Below are 21426 nucleotides of genomic sequence, written 5' to 3'. Positions count from 1 at the left end.
TTAGATTTTTTAATTATAAATATTTCCAAGTCAAAGAACCAAAATCCAGTCATGGACACAATGCGGTAATGAAAATTTTCCCCTTAAATTTGGAAAAAACAACAAAATTGGTTTGTATGATGTCATTTGAAATCATGTGCAAAATAGTACACGTAGAGATGTTTGTAACTGTATGCTTCTTATTTTGCATTTACACTTTTTATCACAATGCTTCATGGCACCTCATAAGTCTAATTTCGCGAGAATCACCCATAAGACATCCTTTCTTCCAAAATGAATGTTTTATATTGCAAAACTGTCATGTTATCTTTTTTATGGAGGCTAAAATGGCGAAGCTCCAAAAAGTATATACATCCACATATACAGTATGTCCTCGGAAGTGAAATGCTAAATTTGTGAGAAAATACAGTTCATATTTGAGCTAATTTAACCAAATTAAAATTTGAGAAGTACATTCAAACATGGCAATATGTTGATAACTTCAAATCGCATTGGTTCCCACGCGCCTCATGATAAAATGCACGTAACACGTGAGAACCAAGTCGACTCGGGCCAGGCTCACGTCACATTTGCTCATTTCTGGTTGCAGTCCTAAGTTGTAGACAAGACCATGACATGCTTCTCTAGAACTGTGCTTTGTTTGACAATGTAAGCACACCAGGTCTTATATAATCAGGCATGTGAAGTTCACAGTGACCACATAAACACATGCTGGCGTGTCTCCTTGTTTCTCACTCACTTCCACAGAAAGAGATGCTTGTTGTGTTGCTTTGATGTGTGTTGAATAGTTTCTTGACAAAGTATTTGAGTCCAACTGCAAATACAAAATTGTAGTAAATAGATATTTTAGATTGCGGTCGTAACAGAAAAAAACATTCCATGCTAAACAGAATCAATGCTAAACACAAAGATTCATTGCTCTTTTTATCTAAATTGTTTTGGTGTAAATTTTCTCTGTGTTTATTAGCACTGCCTGTTAAAGCATCACTGTTATTGTTCATTCATACTGAGGGATTGAAACATTTTACCAAACTAACCATACCTAACCATATTAAACTTTGGCACTTAACTTGCCGGACATGACGAGACTCGAAAGATGCCTCAATTTGACTTTTCACCTGCTGCGTGATAAAACAGGCAAAATCATCTCATGGAATTAACCAGAGCATTTTAAATAACTTTTACATTGACCCTGTTTTCAATAACCCACAACACACCAGCATTCTTTAGATGTTAGTTTATTATGCATGAAAAGAATTTTTTCCCCCATATGAATTTAATATTAGGCTAGAAATACAGCATGTTAATGTCATTTAGAAAAGACTGGCAAAGTTCCTTCGAGAAGATGAATTGAATATTATTGCAATGTGCAGGTCTGTTGTCTTGCATTGAATTGAAATTAATGAGTGTTTAGTAGCATTAGGCGAATGAAAAGAGCTGGATATTAGGATTGTGAATCGTCACTGGTCTCACAATTTGATTATTATAGCAACGTTTCAAATCATTACAAAATCTCGATGCATCATGATGCCTTCCAGAGAGAGAGTTTACACTCCACTGAATATATAGTTATGTATATTGCATTTTTGTCAAGAGATCCTCATAAAAGTTACACAGTGCACCTTTAAATATAACACAACTATTGTAATTTTAAAAATGTTATGTTACCGTAACAGATAACCATTGAGAATGAAATGGCCTGTCCTGTACATTCACGCCTAAAGTTTTCACTCAACGCATCTGTCCAATTCTGACTTACAGGTTTTACAGTCATACATAATGAATCCAAGCTGTTTGTGTGGGTTTGTGAGTTTGGTGTCTTGGTGGTTTTAGGTAGAGCTCAGGGTAGGAAGCAGACGTTACAGTCAACAGTTCTTCCTGTCTTCCCGATCCGGATCTCTGCACAGCTGCAGTTACAAATATAGATCCAGCTTGCATTGGAAAAACATCATCGCTCACACACACCAACCACCTCCATTAGGCTGATAGACAAGATATACAGGCCACATATGTCAAGTATATAAACTTAAAAGCCTTTCAAAATTTAGGCCCTGTTTACACCTGGTATTTGGTCGATCGGATCACAGGTGGATGAGAGAGACACATGTCTGTCACGATACGATTCAGTACAGGATACATGGCTCACAATAACAATGGAATCACAATACGACGATTCTCCAATAATTGATGTATTACTTGCTAATCCTATGCCGATACATAACGCGCAGACCATCAGTAGATTACCGAGTGCATGGTGAAAAAGACGCGTTGTGCAAATGAGCGGTAAAAACACGGCCGCACATTACGTTTTTTGGTGGGCTCACAATCTACTCATCTTTCAAACTGAAATAACAACTAACGTTAGAAAATATGTCCAGGTCACCCATGTGCGAGTACAAATGTCTCATTTGGACGCAGTCTGAAGTCCTGAGGTAAATAAACAACATATTATTACCATTGTGTAACATTTCAAGTACATGAAACATTTTATGCTAATAGCTTTTCTTTGTAAACTGACACATTTAAAGGAATAGTCTACTCATTTTCAATATTAAAATATGTTATTACCTTAACTAAGAATTGTTGATACATCCCTCTATCATCTGTGTGTGTGCACGTAAGTGCTGGAGCGCGCTGCGACGCTTTGATAGCATTTAGCTTAGCCCCATTCATTCAATGGTACCATTTAGAGTAGGGCTGTGCAAAAAATCGACTGCGATTATCATGCGCGTGTCATCAGTAAAGCCGGTTCGGTGATTAGTATTAAATCGGCATCAGCTGCTTTCAGATGGAGCGGCATTTATTACACAGACCCGTAGTTCACCGAGAAGCTAGGCAAAATCGGGTTCATAATCGAGGAAAATCGACTCCGATTATCTATGCGATTTTGCCTAGATTCTCGGTGAACTACGGGTCTGTGTAATAAATGCAGCTCCATCTGAAAGCAGCTGATGCCGATTTACTTCTAATCACTGAACCGGCTTTACTGATGACACGCGCATGATAATCGCAGTCGATTTTTTGCACAGCTCTAATTTAGAGATAAAGTTAGAAGTGACCAAACACATCAACGTTTTTCCTATTTAAGACGAGTAGTTATACGAGCAAGTTTGGTGGTACAAATTAAAACGTAGCGCTTTTCTTGGCGGATTTGGAAGAGGAGCTATATTTTGTGGCGTGGTGGCACTTCTGGAAGTACTTCGACTCGCCTGAAAAGTCCGCTCCCCTTCTCCCTCTCATAATGGGAGAGGGAGGGTGTTACTGCGCCGAGTCCAAGTACTCCCAAAAGTGCTATCACGCCACAAAATGTAGCTCCTCTTTTAAATCCGCTTTGAAAAGCGCTACGTTTTATTTTGTACCACCAAACTTGCTCGTATAACTACTCGTCTTAAATAGGAAAAGCGTTGATGTGTTTGGTCACTTCTGGCTTTATCTTTAAATGGTACACAGATGATAGAGGGATGTATCAACAATTCTTAGATAAGGTAATAACATATTTTAATATTGAAAATGAGTAGACTATTCCTTTAACAACATATAAATGTTTTATGTATAAACATTTCTAATTTTGCCAGCCCATCAATGGTATAAAAGCATTTGGACTTAAACGTGGATGAGGCATCTATTATTTTATGCTTATCCGCCATCCTATCCTAATCTCTTTCAGTGTTTTTTCATGAAACGTGTTTAGCGCCACCCAGAGGAGCCATAAAGTAGTGGCACTGGGAAATCTATTTAGGACATCTTGTTTATTCATTAATGTGAAGCCAGTGAGCATATCGATTCTCGTATCGCCAGAGATTGACGAACGATACATCGCCATATCGATATATTGTCCCACCCCTAGTTCATACCTGGTGTTTTAATCCGTCTCTTTTGTCCACTTTTGACCGCTTTTGTCCTGATGTCTTCGAGGGGATGGTTTATAGGCGAGTCCTTAAAACACAAGCGGGAGAAATTACGGGTTTAAAGTTTATACATATATTTGAATTTTGAAGAGTTTGGTTCCGAAATGAGATTTTTTTAACTTTTAATTAGTGATGCACCGATGTATCGGCCGCCGATATTTATCAGCCGATATTTGATGAATTAGAAACCATCGGCATATCGGTATTGGCACGTGAAAGGCCGATACCGATTGTTTTTTCATTTACCACATAAAGGCAATGAGTTGCATGTCTGTTGTTTAATTAAAATGATTTAATGTTCTGGTGTGCACTATACTTAAGCACCGACAGAAAACCTTTCTTGAGCTGGCTCAAATGTCTTGCACAAAAAAAGAAACAGACTGCACTTTAGTGGGGGAAAAGAAGTCCAACTTTTTTTGAAGTTGCAATAGCACTGGCATTATTTATGTTTATTAAAGAAATCCATTATATGTAAAAAAGGAGTTAATGTTGTTAATATAAGAAATGCTGAATAGCAAAAACCACCTTTGAAGGTTGTTATGTTGTCGTCTTATATTTGTTTTAGCTTAATTTGTGCCTCTCTTATTATGTTGGTCAGTTGAATGTTAATTAGATCCAATCCATGTTCAGTAAAAATAATTTGATGCAGAAATAAACTAGCTAATAGACCAACACTATAGTATTGTATACAAGTGTTTAATATCGGTATCGGCATCGGTATCGGCCAGAAGTTGTCTGTTTAAATCGGTATCGGCATCGGCCCAAAAAAATCCTATCGGTGCATCCCTACTTTTAATTTTTCAAAAATCAAATTTTTTTAGTCAAACTGCAGTTGGTTTGAATACAGCTAAGTAGCACAATAAAATCAAACAAACCAAACTCTTCATTTATTCCCCATTTTGTTTATACCCCATTTGCACGTTTTTAGCGTCGTCCATGTGATCCGATTGACCGAAATGCATCTTAATCCCTGGTGTAAACAGCCCATTTTTGTCAAACGTTTGTTGTCATTCATGTTGATGTTCTCCATATTGGTTAATTATTGCCTATAAAATTATATTGCCTATGTAACTATTTGATATGTTACCCAGTCCTAGTTTCAAGCACAGTGAAAATGACATGTTCGTTTTGTCTCTAAACTACATAAAACTTTAACTGCATTCTTTATTTCTATAAAAAACAGACTAAACAAAAACAGATCTCGAACAAAAGCCAAATTTGACTCCATGAATGGTTAGATTAGTTCATTCAAAACCATCTTTGCTTTGTTTTATCAGATAAGACATCAGAAGAACTGTCACATAGATTCCTCACGTTTGACGCAAAGCGTTTATGATCACGCCATGTGTTTGGCTGAAGTTTTTGTAAAATCTTCATCATCTTCACGCCTCTGTTGTGTGATTTATCTTTGCACTTTGCTGTGATTAGACTCCAGCGTCTGATGTTGTAATGAGCGTTGAGCTCAAGTAAAGGATACTGGGCTCTTTTATGTATGTCAGTGCAGAAAAATGGACACTTATCTCTGCCAGCTATTTTTGGTGGTCATGGGTTCTTGATCATAAGTGTTTGTGCTTTGTATGTGTGTGTGCAAAACATCAAAACGTGCTGAAATGTGAAATGTGATGAATTATAGTCAAGTCTGTGGAGATGTTAAGCAGCATGTTTTTGAATTGGTTTTTTTTTACCTAAAGCAAAAACCATTAAACTTAAAACTTGTTCAGTAATAGTTTATATAAATTTTTTTCAGGATTTGCTTTTATGTGACCCTCCAGACAGGTTCTGTGCATGCTTTAAAAGTCAAACTTTTTTGTGTAAATGTTCACGAGAGGAAAGATGGGGTTGAACACAGCCGTTGTTCTCGCTGACTTGCTGCAGAGTCCAATAACTGTTTCCTTGTTTAAAGAATCCAACATTTTCTCATCTCTGCCTGAGGGGCTTTTTCCACAAAGCCCGTACAGGAAGTGAGGTCACTTGTTTTGGTGGCATCTGTAGATGGATAATTACATCATAATGGCGTATTATTGGCTGGTTATCAGAAATGGTTTCCCTTGTGTCACTTTCAGAATCTGCCAACATCATTGGAAAGTCGAGCAGATGTTCTTCAGACTGTTTAGTGTCGTTCATGAAACAGACGCCTGCTGAATCCAGAGCTCATTGCACATGTGTGCTTTACATGAGCAAAACTAAAGACATGTGTATAGAGACACGCCTGTTTTTCATTGACTCATCATTGCCCCTCTCTCTCTTTTTTTCTCTTTCTGTTATCCGTTCATCGTCTGGCCACAGATCTGTCACGAAACAGGTTGACTGAACTGCCGGTGGAGGTGTGTATGTTTGTGTCTCTGGAGAATTTGAACCTCTACCAGAACTGCCTGCGATCACTACCAGAGAGTTTGATAAACCTACAGTCCCTCACCTACCTGAACATCAGGTAAAAATCATGGACACAACATTCATAACATTACATAACGCCCTATGAATTTTTAATTTGATTTTATTCTGAAATTCCCCTTTTTTCCGAGTTTTTTCGTTTTCATTTGTTGGGCTTCATTTTGTTCTGTTAATTTTTCTGTATTCTATTAATTGAAAAATTTAAATTAATCAGAATTATTAATAGGGCTGGGTAAAAATATCGATTCATCAATGCATTGCAATTATTTGTTTCTCAATTCAATATCGATTCATCAAATTCTATGAATCGATTCAGCCCCCCCCGGCCAGTGGCGGCGCTGTGGGCAACACTCTAGTGAGAGCATTCAGCCTTGTACAAGACGCGCTATATCAAAACAGAAAGATCAAAGATGTCAAACAGCAGCACTTCTTTCAAGCCTGCACCATCAACGTGATCAAACATTAGCAGAGGTGGAAAGAAACAAATTACATTTACTCACGTTACTGTAAATGAGTAGTTTTTTGTGTACTTTTACTTTTTTGAGTAGTTTTTAAAATCTGTACTTTTACTTAAGTATGTTTTGTTTGAAGTATTGTACTTCGCTACATTTTAAATCATATCCGTTACTGAGTAATTTTTTTAAGACCAAGGTGATAAAGACGCGCAACGGATGATTGATGGGCGGGGGAACGCGCAAAAAGAACCATGGAGACGGACGAGACAGGCGCGCGCTAATGCAGACCCGCCTCAGTTCAAATCTTATGAAAGAAACCCCTGGTCATATTTAAGCGACCACTGACGCGAAGCGAGTGTTTCATTCCTATGAAAGGTAGGATTCATGCTCTCGAGTACGAAATTGCAGACCGGGGTTTAATGCTCATTTGCACGACGCGTTTTTAATACAATGCGCATTATCCATCGCAGTCTAGCAGCTTCGCGTCAAGTCAAACACAACTTCAGAACGTCCTCGAAAATGCGCAGCTCATTAGACATTGCAGAGAGAGAGAGAGAGAATAAAGGTCTGACATCAGGTCCCCAGGTCAGGGACGCTAGAAGACAATAAACGTGTCAAAAGTATGACATGGCACTCATCTAATTATATGCTCATTTAAACTAGATATATAGTTTAATAAAATAATGTATGTTACCAGCAATACATCAATTACAACCTTACTATAGTGATTGTATTTACAAGCTGCTGACCACCTTCAAAAGTGCATAACTCACATGTAAAATCATTAAATAATTCCATAAATGTTTCTTAGTTTAAAAAAGCTTTTTATTTTATTAACTTTTTGTTATTGCACTTTAATTGTAAAGATGTTCCTACAATTAAAAATAACTAGTTTGAGATTTATATTCCCTTGTCGTTTTTGAACTATACTAAAATCCTCCACCTCTCCCCGCTGTAAAAAAAAGTAACTTTTTAATGATTTACTTTTTACTTTTACTTGAGTAGATTTTTAGACCAGTAACTTTACTTTTACTTAAGTAAAATATTTTAGTACTTTTTCCACCTCTGAACATTAATAATACTACACACATTATTTAAAAATATACTCGGGTACTTAATTGCTTGTGTATTTACTTATTACTGAATCGATATCGAAGGAAGTAAATCAATATTGAATTGAATTGAATCGAAATGAATCGAAGCCTCAAGAATCGAAATCGAATCGAATTGTGAAATTGCTAACAATACCCAGCCCTAATTATTAAACTTATTATATAATTCAAAAACAGTTTATGAATGGTTTGCATTTTTGTAGTGTTTTCATATTTGGGTGATGCTTAGAATTTTTTTAGTAAAATCCACCATTGAATCTTTTTTCAGAAAAAGTGCTGCAAATTTAGTGAACAGTTCGAATAAAAACAGAGATAAAAACTTGCTTGATGTCTATTAAAGTACATTAGAGCCAGCCTCTGCATTTAACTCAGTGTATGTAAGGAGGGTCTTAAATTTAAATTTCTCTTCAACATGGCTTTCTCTATTCAGAAGGAATATCTATAATTGATCAAATTGATATTTGCAAGTTATAATTTTTAAATAGCGTTGTGCAAAGATTAATCCCGATTAATCGCACAAAAAAAGTGTTATTATGTTTATTTAAATACATTTAATACATTCATTTCAGACATTTTTGTTTATTTTTAATTTTTATTTATTTATATATCATATAGAATATGATATATAAATAAATAAATAAACACACACACACACACACACACACACACACACACACACACACACACACACACACACACACACAAACACACACACACACACACACACGTAAATGTTTCTTAAATACATACATGAATGTGTGTGTATTTATATATACATAATAATTACACACAGCACACACTCATATATTATGCAAAAATCACTTTTATTTTGTATGCGATTAATTGCAATTCATCTTTGCACAGCACTATTTTTAAATAATAAAAATATTAAATAATTAATAAAAATGTGCCAAATTCCATGAAGTTTCACACAAAAGAGTAAATTTCGTTTTCATGTCTCAATTCCGTGATTCCACCTGGGTTTTCTGCTTTCCGGAAATCATAGGGCCCTACAGTACACACAAAGGATATTTTTACATCAGTCATTCTAAGTTTATAATTAACATTTTCATAGTTAAATATTACTACTGAGAGTGGTATTTACAAGGTATAGGCTTATAACAAGTAAGCTATAACAAGAGCACAATAAAATCTGGAATTCTATCAAAATAAGCAAAAAGATGTTGGATCGTAAAAAAAATCAATCATGTATGTAAGCAATAAGTCACTGCTGAAGGGTGTTGTTAGAAACGAGTTAATGCAACCCCTTCAGCCTTGACTAATTCACAAATCGACACTAGCCAAGAGTACCTTTCAGTACCTCGCAATGCAAATATTAAATCAAACATTTTTTTGATTAACAGCACTTTTGTAAATTACAAATTATTAAGGGGGGCGTGCACGCCAAAGCTTTTTTACGCATCTGAAAACGCCCGGTGGACAGCTTTATTTCAGCCGACTGCCAGCTTTTTTCAGCTAAGTGTTTTGGTTGCAGTGATACTTTTGCTTTATCGTTGTTGTACGATGCGCCGGTTGGTGGTTGTGATATTTGTCTCGCCCCTCCTCCACTGTGATTGGCGGCCGTGTGAGAGCTGACATTGACGAGCTGAGCTTTTCATCCAAAGTTGAATATTTTTCAACTCTCAGTGCACAGCGCTGAGCGCGGAAAAACGTAGAGCATGGAAAAAATTGCGTAAAATCTTTGCCGTGCATGCCCCCTTAGTTTTGGTTGTTTACGATTTACAGTGCATCTGCTTTGCATAAAGTTATAAAACATTTCAAAACTTCAATGTAAAATCGATCAATAGCCAACAATAATATCCTAATTTTAATACCAAGGTAAATAATTGTCAACTATAATTTTTGTCATAATCGTGCAGCCCTACTACTAACTGTGCTGCGCAGTAATACACAGAATCAGTGCGGCGTTCATAAATGTATTTTATCGTACATAAACCACAGCTATTGACGAATCAGAATCAAGAACTGGAACTTACTGTTTTATAAAAACATTTATAGAGCAAAAACATTTGAAATTAACGAAGCAATATTTAAAGAGCACCTATTGTCCGATTCACCTTTTAAATTTCCTTTTGTGTGTAATTGTGTATTAGTACATGTTAACAATATGCAAAAGGTACAAACTCCAAAGTAAACGATGATGCGAGTTATCGTCTTAAACATGAATCTCTTTTCTTGGACTACAACAAACACACGGATGTAGTAAAGACCGACTTTATCATAATTCCTCTCGCTTCGGACTCACATCCTGTAAGTTAAGTCCTGTTAGCATTGCATTGTGAGCGAATCTTTCAAAGATGGTAATAGAGGTCGACCGAAATGGCTTTTTCTCTGGCCGATGCCGATATTTAGAAATCAGGGCAGCCGATGGCCGATATGTTTGGCCGATTTTTTTATATGTACATAATAATCAAAATGTTCTCATCATTAGCAGATATTTTAAATGTAAAAATGTCACTATTTAAGTCAAAGTATTTTTTTAAATGATGACTGGTCTTTCTGAAGAGTTTTACAATCTCCTCTGCATCATGCATTTATCAGACACAGATATTACCTGACACTCTGCTGTCATCATCTTTGATCAGTTTTTTTACCATGGCTTTTATTGCTTTGTAGGATAAAATCCTTATTTGGTAGACCTGATAAATTATTTATTCATCATAAAGTTAACATAGTAAATGTCTATGTTTTTTTTAGTTAAGACTGTTATTTAGGGCAAATCTTTCTAAACACATTTACATTATCATTTCTGAGACGCTATAAGTGACTGATTGTGCTGACAGTGACGTCTTGTGAGTTTAGTGTTGGGACAGATCTGTTGTTTCAACCGTTCATTCAAACGAATCCGTTCAAAGGAGTCAGTTCGCGAATCGGACACGCTGTGTTCTAATCCAGGCTGAGCAGCGCAAAACTGTAAACAAAGTGTTATTGTAACAACACGAAAAACATTTCCTCGGTGGATATGATTTGGTCTTCCGACCTTTCCCCATCGAGGCAGTTTTGTTTTGAGTAATAAAAGCAGGGAGACAGTTTAAAGACAGAAAGCGTGCGCGCGGTTCTGCTCTCTCTATCACGCAAATAAAACTCATCATCACTCATTAATCACATGAAATGAGCCTAATCTTTGCACGGACAGTGCACCGCGAGACATAAGCCCGTCGCGCTGTTGTACTGGCTGCTTAATTCGCGCGATCCCGCCATCGTTTACTAAAGCTGTTTGTGAACAAGGCATGGCTTGCAGCAAGAGGCAGCGTCACGAGTTCTACAACAACGCTTAGGTTCCCGCAGATGCGCCTGCCTATTAATCGGCCTAATTTTGCAGCAAAATCGGTCAAAGCCGATTTTTTTAAATATGCCAAAAATCGGCCAATTAATCGGCCGGCCGATAAATTGGTCGACCTCTACATGGTAAGGAGCGTCACATTTCTGGCTTATGTCAGAGGTATTCAGGCCAATCACAACATAGACATTATCTGGCCAATCAGGGACACAGAGCTTTTTAAATCCATACGTTTCAGCAAGAGACAAACTACAAAACTGTATGGTATGTGGAAAATAATGTTTTTTTAACCATAAACCATGCGGACACATTGTTTTATACCAAATACACAAAATAAAGTTGTTTTTTAGCAATGCAATAGGTGCTCTTTAATATTTTTGCTCTTTTAGGCCACTAATCATATGCAACAAATTTGTAAAGCAGACTATGTAAACTCTTGTATAAAAGATGTTTTTGTTTTCATTGAAGCAGACAAGATGCTGTTGGATCCGTCTCAGATCCTGCTGGATAACATGAATCATCAGGATTTTAATGTGTTTAATAAATAAAGTCCATGGCAGCTTGAATGCAGCTGTTTTACTCAGAATGAAGATTTGCGATTTTATGTTTCGTTAAATTATAAAAATGCAAACTGGAAGTTTTTGCAATGACCTTATTGTGTGTGTATGCACGTGTAAAAAATATATAATACATGGGTGTTGTACTCGTTATTTTTACACCAATTTTTATAAAGCCTTGATATTACATGCATACAAGTACAAATATGTTTTTATATTTTGCTATCACAAAAGTGAAACTGTTGTTGGTCCAGTTGGCTTTAAATATTTTCTCGTTCTCGTGTCTGCAGTCGGAACCAGTTGTCCACTCTTCCTGTTCATCTGTGCCGTCTGCCTCTCAAAGTTTTGATCGCCTGCAATAACAAGCTGGTATCTCTGCCCGAAGATCTGGGCAAACTGAGACAGCTCACTGAACTGGTGTGTGACCCTCATCTTACATTTATCTTAAATCATTTTATTACCACACATTACTCAAATTTCTCTTTCCGTGTCTTGAAGGATGTCAGCTGCAATGAGATCCAGACCCTTCCTCCTCAGATCGGTCAGCTGGAAGCTCTGCGTGACCTCAACATTCGCAGAAACCACCTCGTTCGCCTGCCTCCTGGTTAGAAACGCATACATTTGCACCTGAATGATTCGGTTGATATTTTCTTGGATTTTTGTGTCATTTCCATATCGCACATTTTGTCGCAGAGCTGACCGACCTTCCACTGGTACGGCTCGATTTCTCCTGTAACAAGGTGACGTCGATTCCTGTGTGCTACCGCAATCTCAGACACCTGCAGAGCATCATTCTTGACAACAACCCTCTTCAGAGCCCACCTGCACAGGTAAGACAGCCCTAAACTGAAATCAAAGTTAGCTTTACTGATATTTACTAGATAGATGTTTGGTAACTTAGTCAACATGATGTCATAATGAAAATGCATGTTACAATAATCCTGCTTTTCAGGATTATGTTCAGTGATGTGTTTCTGATGTGTCCTAGATCTGTATAAAGGGAAAGATCCACATATTTAAATATCTGAACATGGAGGCGTGTAAAGCAGCGTCGGACCTACCAGATTATGACAGAAGACCACTTCCCTTCGGCTCCTGGTGAGAACACTACACAAAACAAACCGCTAGTTACTTAAAATGTTTTTAATCTCTGTCAAATTTATAAAGAAGATAGATAGAATATGCAGTGTTGATATTTTTTAAATGCGACTTTCCAACATTTTTGGAGGACTGGTACAGTTCATAAGATTTTGTGAGCTGATCTCATCTGGAAATGACTTTAATGTTGATCGAACTCCTCCCTGGCTTTCTCTGGCACCCGCATCTATCTGAGCCAGTGTTTATCATCTGTGTCTCTCTGAGGACACCGAGCAGGAGATTCTTCAGATAAGAGGGGAAGAAAGATAGATAGAGAGAGACAGACAGACAGGGAAATGGAGAGAGAGTTTGGATTGTTTGGAATGCAGGTATGAAGAGAGAAAGCAGTTAAACAGGATGGCGGCGGGAGTTTAGATGTGAGATTAAAAACTTGTATAAAAGCAGCCTTGTGTTTGCCCTTTAAAATAGTTTTGCTTACCTGGTACTGTACATTCAGGGTTCATAAACATTTATAAAAAAAATTAAAACATTGACATAACTTATTTATTAAATGTGAAAGTTAATTTCTTTTAGATTTCTTAGTGATTTAATGAGTTATTATTTAGCTTCGCGATATTAGTTAACTTGCTAGATAACACCATATACGATATGAAATGTGATAGTATGTTAAGGTTGTAAGATGTTTTTAAAATGTAAACCGTTAATTACACCGCAAAAAAATTATTTTCAAGAAAAATAATTCTTAGTATTTTTGTCTTGTTTTCAGTAAAAATATCTAAAATTTCTTAAATTAAGATGCTTTTTCTTCATGAGCAAAACGACCCAATAAGTCTAGTTTTTAGACCAAAAATATCTAACAAACAAGCAAATTGTGCCAATGGGGTAAGCAAAATTTTCTTGAATTTTTCTTAAATTTAGTGTTTAAGAGAAATTTTCATAATTTTTTTTGCTTATCCCATTGGCAGATTTGTTTTATGCACAAAATCACTCACATTTGATATTTTTGAAAAAGTCTGAAAACTAGACTTATTTTCATCTTAATTTAAGAATTTTTTGATATTTTTACTGAAAACCAGACAAAAATACTAAGAATTTTTTCTTGAAAATCATTTTTTGCAGTGTATAACAAACATATTTTAAATTCTTTCTGTGAGAAGAAATCATAATTTTGTGTGTTTTGCCAGTTTCTCTGCTATCTGTATCTACCTAAACCTTTGACTATGCATTACTTTTAAAGGGACATTTCACAAGGCTTTTTTAATCTGGTGTCTCCAGAGTACCTACACTGTAAAAAATGACTTTCTTACTTAGATATTTGTTCTGAAAATGAGACAAAAATACAAAAAATAAGATGCATTTTCTTGATGAGCAAAATAATCTAAGAAAATAAGTCTAGTTTTTAGACCAAAAATATCAAATTTAAGTGATTTTGTGCATAAAACAAGCAAAAAAATCTGCCAATTTTTATTGAATTTAGTGTTTAAGAAAATTTTTCAAGATTTTTTTGCTTACCTCATTGGCAGATTTTTTGCTTGTTTTATGCACAAAATCACTTACATTTGATATTTTTAGTCTAAAAACTAGACTTATTTTCTTGGGTCGTTTTGATCATCAAGAAAAAGCATCTTATTTTTACTGAAAACAAGACAAAAATACTAAGAATTTTTTTTCTTGAAAATCATTTTTTGCAGTGTATGTAAAGTTCTAGCTCCATTTAGATAATTTATTATAACATGTTAAGATTGCCACTTTGTAGGTGTGAGCAACAATGTGCAGTTTTGGGGTGTGTCCTTTAGAGCTGATCTTTGCACTAAACAGGGTTCCCACGGGTCCTTGAAATCCTTGAAAATTTGGGGGGGGGGTATTTCAAGGCCCTTGGAAGTTTTTGAAAATATACATGCATAAATACAGGTCATTGAAAGTGCTTAAATTTTTTTATGCAAGATTTCTGGATAAAAATCCATATTATTCCCTGTGTAGTGGAGGATAAAATCATAAAAATTCTAGACACACGTATCTTCTGTATGCGAATGTTGATTCGTACCAAAATGCCTTTTTGCATAGTTGTGTTTGACACATGAAAACGTCTCTGGTTACGTATGTAACTGTTGTTCCCTGAGAAGGGAATGAGACGCTGCATCTCTCTTGCCATACTTCCTGCGTCCCTGTAACGCTGTCTTTGGCAATATTTTAAGTAGCGATATACTTCCAGGCTCCCGCGTCACCCTGTCTTTGTTGTAAAGCCTCACCATTGAATTTGATATACGCATTCAGACGCACTTACCCTTGGAGGCGTCCCCAAAGTGTCACCGCAGTGACAGTGCAAGTTCCCTAGAAAGGGAACTGTAACAATGTATCTTAAAAGGTTACACAATGTAACCTTGCTCTCACTTGAAATGTGTCCCCACATTTAGTCCTTGAATTTGAGGGTATTGGACCTGGAAAGTCCTTGAAAGGTCCTTGAATTTAAAGTTAATTAAGGTGTGGGAACCCTGAAATTTAAACAGCTGTTTATTGGCACTGTTTAATCATTTCACACATTTAAGCTACATTTTAATAAACTCACTGTGTACACTACATTATCCATGCTCAAGGCATCTCAAACATGTGTCATGAAAATTCAGCTTTTTAGTCAGTGAAAGTCAGGGATATTGACTCAAAACCCTGATTTGACTCGTATGTTTACACAGACGTTCGACGCATGCACATTGCGACAAAATGCATTGCATCTCTTGGGCTACATACTACATTCTCCTGTACGTGCATGTGCGACCTATGTGTACAAAAGATGCACGGTTACAAATATCTGCACTGTACGCACACCCTTGCATATGCGTAAAACCGACCTATACTTATACCTAGCACTTTTTGCACACACTACTCACTATATAATACTTGTTGTTGAGAAGAAGAAATGGGTGATTCTCACGAAAACTTGGTTTTAAAAATGTCAAGCATAAAAAAGTAAAAATTGCTTAAATTTACTTTTTTTCCCACCAGACATTGAAAAACAAAGTCTGGAGTAAATGGGAACATTAATTTAAAAACTTTTACTTATCATTTAACACTTTTTGTAACATAATTTAAAAAATAAGTCCTAAAAAATCTCATTACCGCAACAGGCAGAAAACATCAACACTGACATATTTTCAAAATGACATGACAAACCTGAAAGAACATAATTTGGAAAGTATTATGCTTCTATTAATTAAATTAACATTTAATAAGCATCTGTTGCGGTAATGATAATCAAAATGTCGTGTAAGCATTCTGACAAGACAAAATTTCAAATTAACTGTAAAAAAATGATCTTACCTGGTAGCCATCTTGAAGTAACTGGTCCATGTGCTTGGTCACTCAAAATCAAACTTTATTAAAATTCTGTATGTGTGCTTAAACTGTTCTCAAAAAGTGTTGCGGAGGATGAGAACATCAGGCATGGACACAACATTTTCCTAATTTTTCTTCATTATTATTATACATGAATATTCAGTAAATATTTTTTCTGTCATCTAAAGTAGTCTAGCAAAACATCCATTTATTTTTTTTCTTAATATTTTTGTGTTAATTTGATTAAATTACAACATAACGCATGTTCAAACACAGCCGGACACATTGTGGTAATGAGAATTTCAGCAGAAAATGAGATAAAATTTCCAATTATAAATTCTTATGTTGAAATCACACATTGTGCAAGCTAGAACACAGTATTGTGTTAATTCTGATGCTTTTTAATGTTACTATATTACACATTTTAAAGCTAAAATCATTAGTGCCGTGGTGTTTCAATGGTTTCGTGAGAATCACCCAAATACTGTTGATGCTTATGATTAATTGTGATATGATTCATTGTTATAATACGATGATTTGATATCATCTCAGTGCTGAAGATCTGTATTCCGTCCGGCCGTACGGAGCATTGGATTCTGGTTTCAACAGTGTGGACAGTGGAGACAAGAGGTGGTCAGGCAATGAGGCAAGTGCTTTCCATCTTACCAAAATCATCATTTTCAGTTTAATGAGAGCAGAATTATTGATATTTTTCTGCCAATCCTCTCACAGCCATCAGATGAATTTTCTGACTTGCCGTTGAGGGTTGCAGAAATTACCAAAGAGCAAAGACAGCGAAGAGAGAGAGAGCGAGAGGAGCTGAGGACGGGCTCACACATTACTAATGGAACATGTAAGAAATATAAAGTACATCTATAAAATAATCAAACTTATTCAAAATGTTTTTTTATATGTAAACATCCCATAGTCAGACACATTGTTTTAAAGCAGTGGTTCTCAAACTGGGGTCCGGGGCCCCCAGGGGGGCCGCGAGATGGTCCCAGAGTTTTATGACATTTTATAGAATACATTAATTTATCATGAATTCTGTTAAATTAAACCTAAAAAAAGGCAGCACTACTTTGTATAATTTAATGTTTTGTTTAATTAAAATGTGAAGTTTTAGAACTGTTCTTTGTCATAAATTTTCTTTGGGGGGGCCGCGAAGAAATGCACCGTACACAAAGTGGGCCGCCCGCTGAAAAAGTTTGAGAACCACTGTTTTACAGTGATTGTAAGCTTATTTATCAGTGTATTCATCCAAACTGATTTCTTGTCTTCTTTGTCTTCAGTGGAATCAGAACTTGAACAGATAGACTTTATTGACAGCAGTACAGGTGATGATGATGAGGAAGATAGGAGGAGCCGTCGAGGTGCGGATTCAGTCAGCCTTAGCTCACAGTTCATGGCCTACATTGAAAGACGAATAACCAGTGAAGTGAGTTTTACAGATTTTGACGTCAGTTTTGGACAACGCCTGTCTGATTTTGTCCGATTAACTTGTGTATGTGTTATTAGGGCTCACCTGTGAAGACCAGCCCATCCAGAGACCAGAGGAATGATGATCCAAAACGCCAAAGCTCCTTACATAACCGGTACTAATATACTAATAACACTTGTTACACAGCTCTCTGGTATACCTGATTCTTATTGGGCAGTTTTAATTACTCTGTTGGGATTACACCCACCTGGATGTCCATTATATTCTCTTATAATAAAGATTGCATTTGCTACTGTACCTTAAAGATCCTGATTAAATCTGAATTGTGTAGCTTTGTTTGTGACTGTTGTTGTTTCTTCACAGTTTCGGGTCAGATGTATCTTCACATGCCAATCAGGTAAAAGTCACTGCATAGACAAACAAAGTAAGTGAAAGCAGAACTTTGTGTTTTAATATTAATCGGTGTGTCTGTTAGCGGTCTGCTGGTCTGGCGTCAGGTTCTGGTGCTGGTGTGGAGCGAGTGAGGCGAGAAGCACATTTAGCAGCGCTGCGGTACGAGGAGGAACGACACAGAACCAGATCAGGACAGAGAGATGCTGTAATGAGCTACGCCAAGGTGCACAAACATGTCCAGACACACAAACACACATCCTCACACAAACGTTCATGAATACACAAATATTAATTCAATTTAATTTTATTTATATACTAGCACTTTTCACAATTGTTTAATTGTTTCAAAGCCACTTTACATTAAGAAAAGCAGGAAAAAACACAGGGGACAAAAAGTTTGGATAGTTTAGCACTAAAATTAAACATCTACACACACAGATGTCCACAAATACACAAACATTCACACAGATGTCCACAAATACACAAACATCCACGCACAGATGTCCACAAATGTGCACACCTGCACACACAGTTGTCCACAAACACACAAACGTCCAAACACACACATTCACACACATTCCCGTCCACACATGCACACACATCCACACACACTTGTCCACAAACGTACACACACACACACTCATCAACACACAGCACACAGATGTCTACAAATACACAAACATCCTCGCACAGATGTCCACAAACACACAAACGTCCACACATGCACACACATCCACACACACACTCATCAACACACACATGTCTACAAATACACAAACTTCCTCGCACAGATGTCCACAAACACACAAACGTCCAAACACACACATGCACATACATTCACATCCACAAACAGAAGTCCCCAAACACACACATGCACACACATTCACACACATTCACATCCACATTCACATCCACAAACAGAAGTCCACAAACACACACAGACGTCCACACACACATGCACACACATCGACACACACACACACACACATCCACACACACTTGTTCACAAACGTACACGCACACACCCATCAACACACAAATGTCCACAAATACACAAACATTCACGCACACACACGTTGACACACACACATCCACACATAGATGTCCACAAATACACAAACATCCCCACACAGAAACACACACATCTACACACAGACGTCCACATGTACACAAACATCCACGCACACACACACATCCACACACACACACACACACACACACACACACACACACACACACACACACACACACACACACACACACACACACACACACACACTTGTCCACAAATACACAAACATCCCCACACAGACGTCCACATGTACACAAACATCCACACACACATTGACACACACATCCACACACACTTGTCCACAAATACACAAACATTCACACACAGATGTCAAAAAATATATACACATCCGCACACACAGTTGTCCACAAACACACAAACATGTACAGACAGATGTCCTCAAATACACACAACCATGCACTGATGTCCACAAACATGCGCGCACTTACACACACACACACACACACACACACTTTCCCATAAATACACAAACATCCACACACAGATGTCCACAAATACACAAACATCCCCACACAGAAACACACACATCTACACACAGACGTCCACATGTACACAAACATCCACGCACACACACACACACACACACACACACACACTTGTCCATAAATACACAAACATCCCCACACAGATGCTACATGTACACAAACATCCACACACACATTGACACACACATCCACACCCACATACACAGAAGTCCACAAACACACACATTCTCACACACACACATTCGCAAACAGACGTCCACACACACATGCACACACAAAGACATCCAGACACACAGACCTCCACAAACACATCAACACACAGAGACCCAAAAAACACACACAGAGATCCACAAACACCCACAAACATGTACACATCCATGAACACACAGCAGTGTTCCCAACACTAAAATGTAAATCAAATACTGCACACACGAATACAGTTTAACTCTTGCAGTTTAAGTGCTAATATATGTTCAAATTAAAATCTTATTATTTCTGAAACAATTCTCCTCGTCCTTTGCTTTTTATAAAACTCACAATGATCTGTTAATACAGGACACATGATGATGTGTGTGCATTCTTGTAATTATGTGTCTTTTATGTGACTGAAAATAAATGCTTGTGGTTTTTGTAGATTGAGTAAATGTTGCGTTTTAAGACTTGTCACTTCCATCCAGCTTAGTGAGTTGTCTGACTCACTCAGGCCCGTGTACTAAATCTGTTTAACCAAAATAATTCAAATGAACCACCTCCTAACTGCTCATTTCTCTGTAGTACACAGGTAATACTGCTGACACGATAATGGAAAAATAATGTTTTTGTTTTTGTATTGACAGAATAAGTCGTCTCAAAGCCCTACGAAGCTCAGTCCAACAGACAGTGAGGTGAGTCTCTTCCTCAATCCTCCTCTTTCTCAGATTTCATCACCTTACCATACCATACATCAGCCCCTCCAAACCCCATGTGTGTGTGTGTGTGTGTGTGTGTGTGAGACGCTGTAACGTGTTACCTCATATTTTGTCCCACTTCAGAGTCTGTACCCCTCTAGACGGTCCACTCACACAGATGACTCCGCACTTTTTATGGTAAGAGCCAATCATATTTCAGTCATGGCTCCAGTATGTTTGTTTCAGCCAATCAAATTCACTTCCTGCTCCATTTCATTTCTGTCTGTTTTAAAGTCCCCTAACAGTTGTTCTTCTTATAAAACTTTCTTCTGCACTAACCTGCTAATATGCATTGGCATAATCCCAGCTAGCATCTTTAACACGCCTGCCCTGCTTCTTTTCTGCTTTCCCCGTCTCTCTTCTTTCTCTCTTCCTGTCTCTCTTTCTAATGACGTTTCTGTGTCAGAGTGAGTTTGAACCTCTACTCATATTTGAGATAGATACAGATACCAACACAATAAAGAAGAGACCAGACCCTCACAAACAGGTGAAAGAGTCACACAAACACACAGTGATCAAAGTGATTTTTGCATAGACGTGCACAGCTCACTATTTAAAATGAATATAATAAAAAATCTATTTGAGCACAAAAGAAAGTTCAAAAGTGTCAAACTTGGCAATCTTACGAGTTCAGCAGCAACCATGTTTGCAAAACCTTCGGGTAAATATTTCAGTCATGTAAGACTAAAGTCTTATCTACTTGATTTTGGAAAGATGGATATCTATAAAATTGCGTGCTTAAATCACAATTAAACAACATATTTCTGACCAACAATTAAACGTGAGATCTACTGTACCATAACTTTAAGCTCATATTGTACCTTTATCAAGGTTGTTTCAGACACGCCTAATCTTTTTATATCATTTATCGATTTTCTATTACATTTCAGACATCCTAACCCAAACCCCGACTCT

The 21426-nt window shown here is 37.0% G+C and overlaps 1 protein-coding gene across 13 annotated transcripts in view; it reads left to right on the top strand.

Annotated features, from left to right (window-relative positions):
- Positions 1-21426, top strand: part of lrch3 (leucine-rich repeats and calponin homology (CH) domain containing 3) — a 100398-nt gene that overhangs the window by 7869 nt on the left and 71103 nt on the right. For 5 of the 13 annotated variants that reach the window (XM_073853818.1, XM_073853817.1, XM_073853822.1 and 2 more), the window contains exons 2-6: positions 6195-6339; positions 12015-12141; positions 12223-12328; positions 12418-12554; positions 12713-12822. In XM_073853818.1, the coding sequence (XP_073709919.1) occupies positions 6195-6339; positions 12015-12141; positions 12223-12328; positions 12418-12554; positions 12713-12822 (625 nt within the window). Of the gene's footprint in view, positions 1-6194; positions 6340-12014; positions 12142-12222; positions 12329-12417; positions 12555-12712; positions 12823-16704; positions 16799-16884; positions 17006-17444; positions 17591-17670; positions 17748-17956; positions 17991-18068; positions 18210-20400; positions 20449-20595; positions 20650-20917; positions 20999-21426 lie in introns of all 13 variants that reach the window. The other 8 variants (XM_073853824.1, XM_073853812.1, XM_073853811.1 and 5 more) reach the window with 4 other exon arrangements.

Source organism: Misgurnus anguillicaudatus, chromosome 15 (assembly GCF_027580225.2).
Source record: "Misgurnus anguillicaudatus chromosome 15, ASM2758022v2, whole genome shotgun sequence".
NCBI classification, from domain to species: domain Eukaryota; kingdom Metazoa; phylum Chordata; class Actinopteri; order Cypriniformes; family Cobitidae; genus Misgurnus; species Misgurnus anguillicaudatus.
The sequence above is the reverse complement of the archived record's forward strand: the minus strand, read 5'-3'. Positions and strand labels throughout refer to the sequence as shown.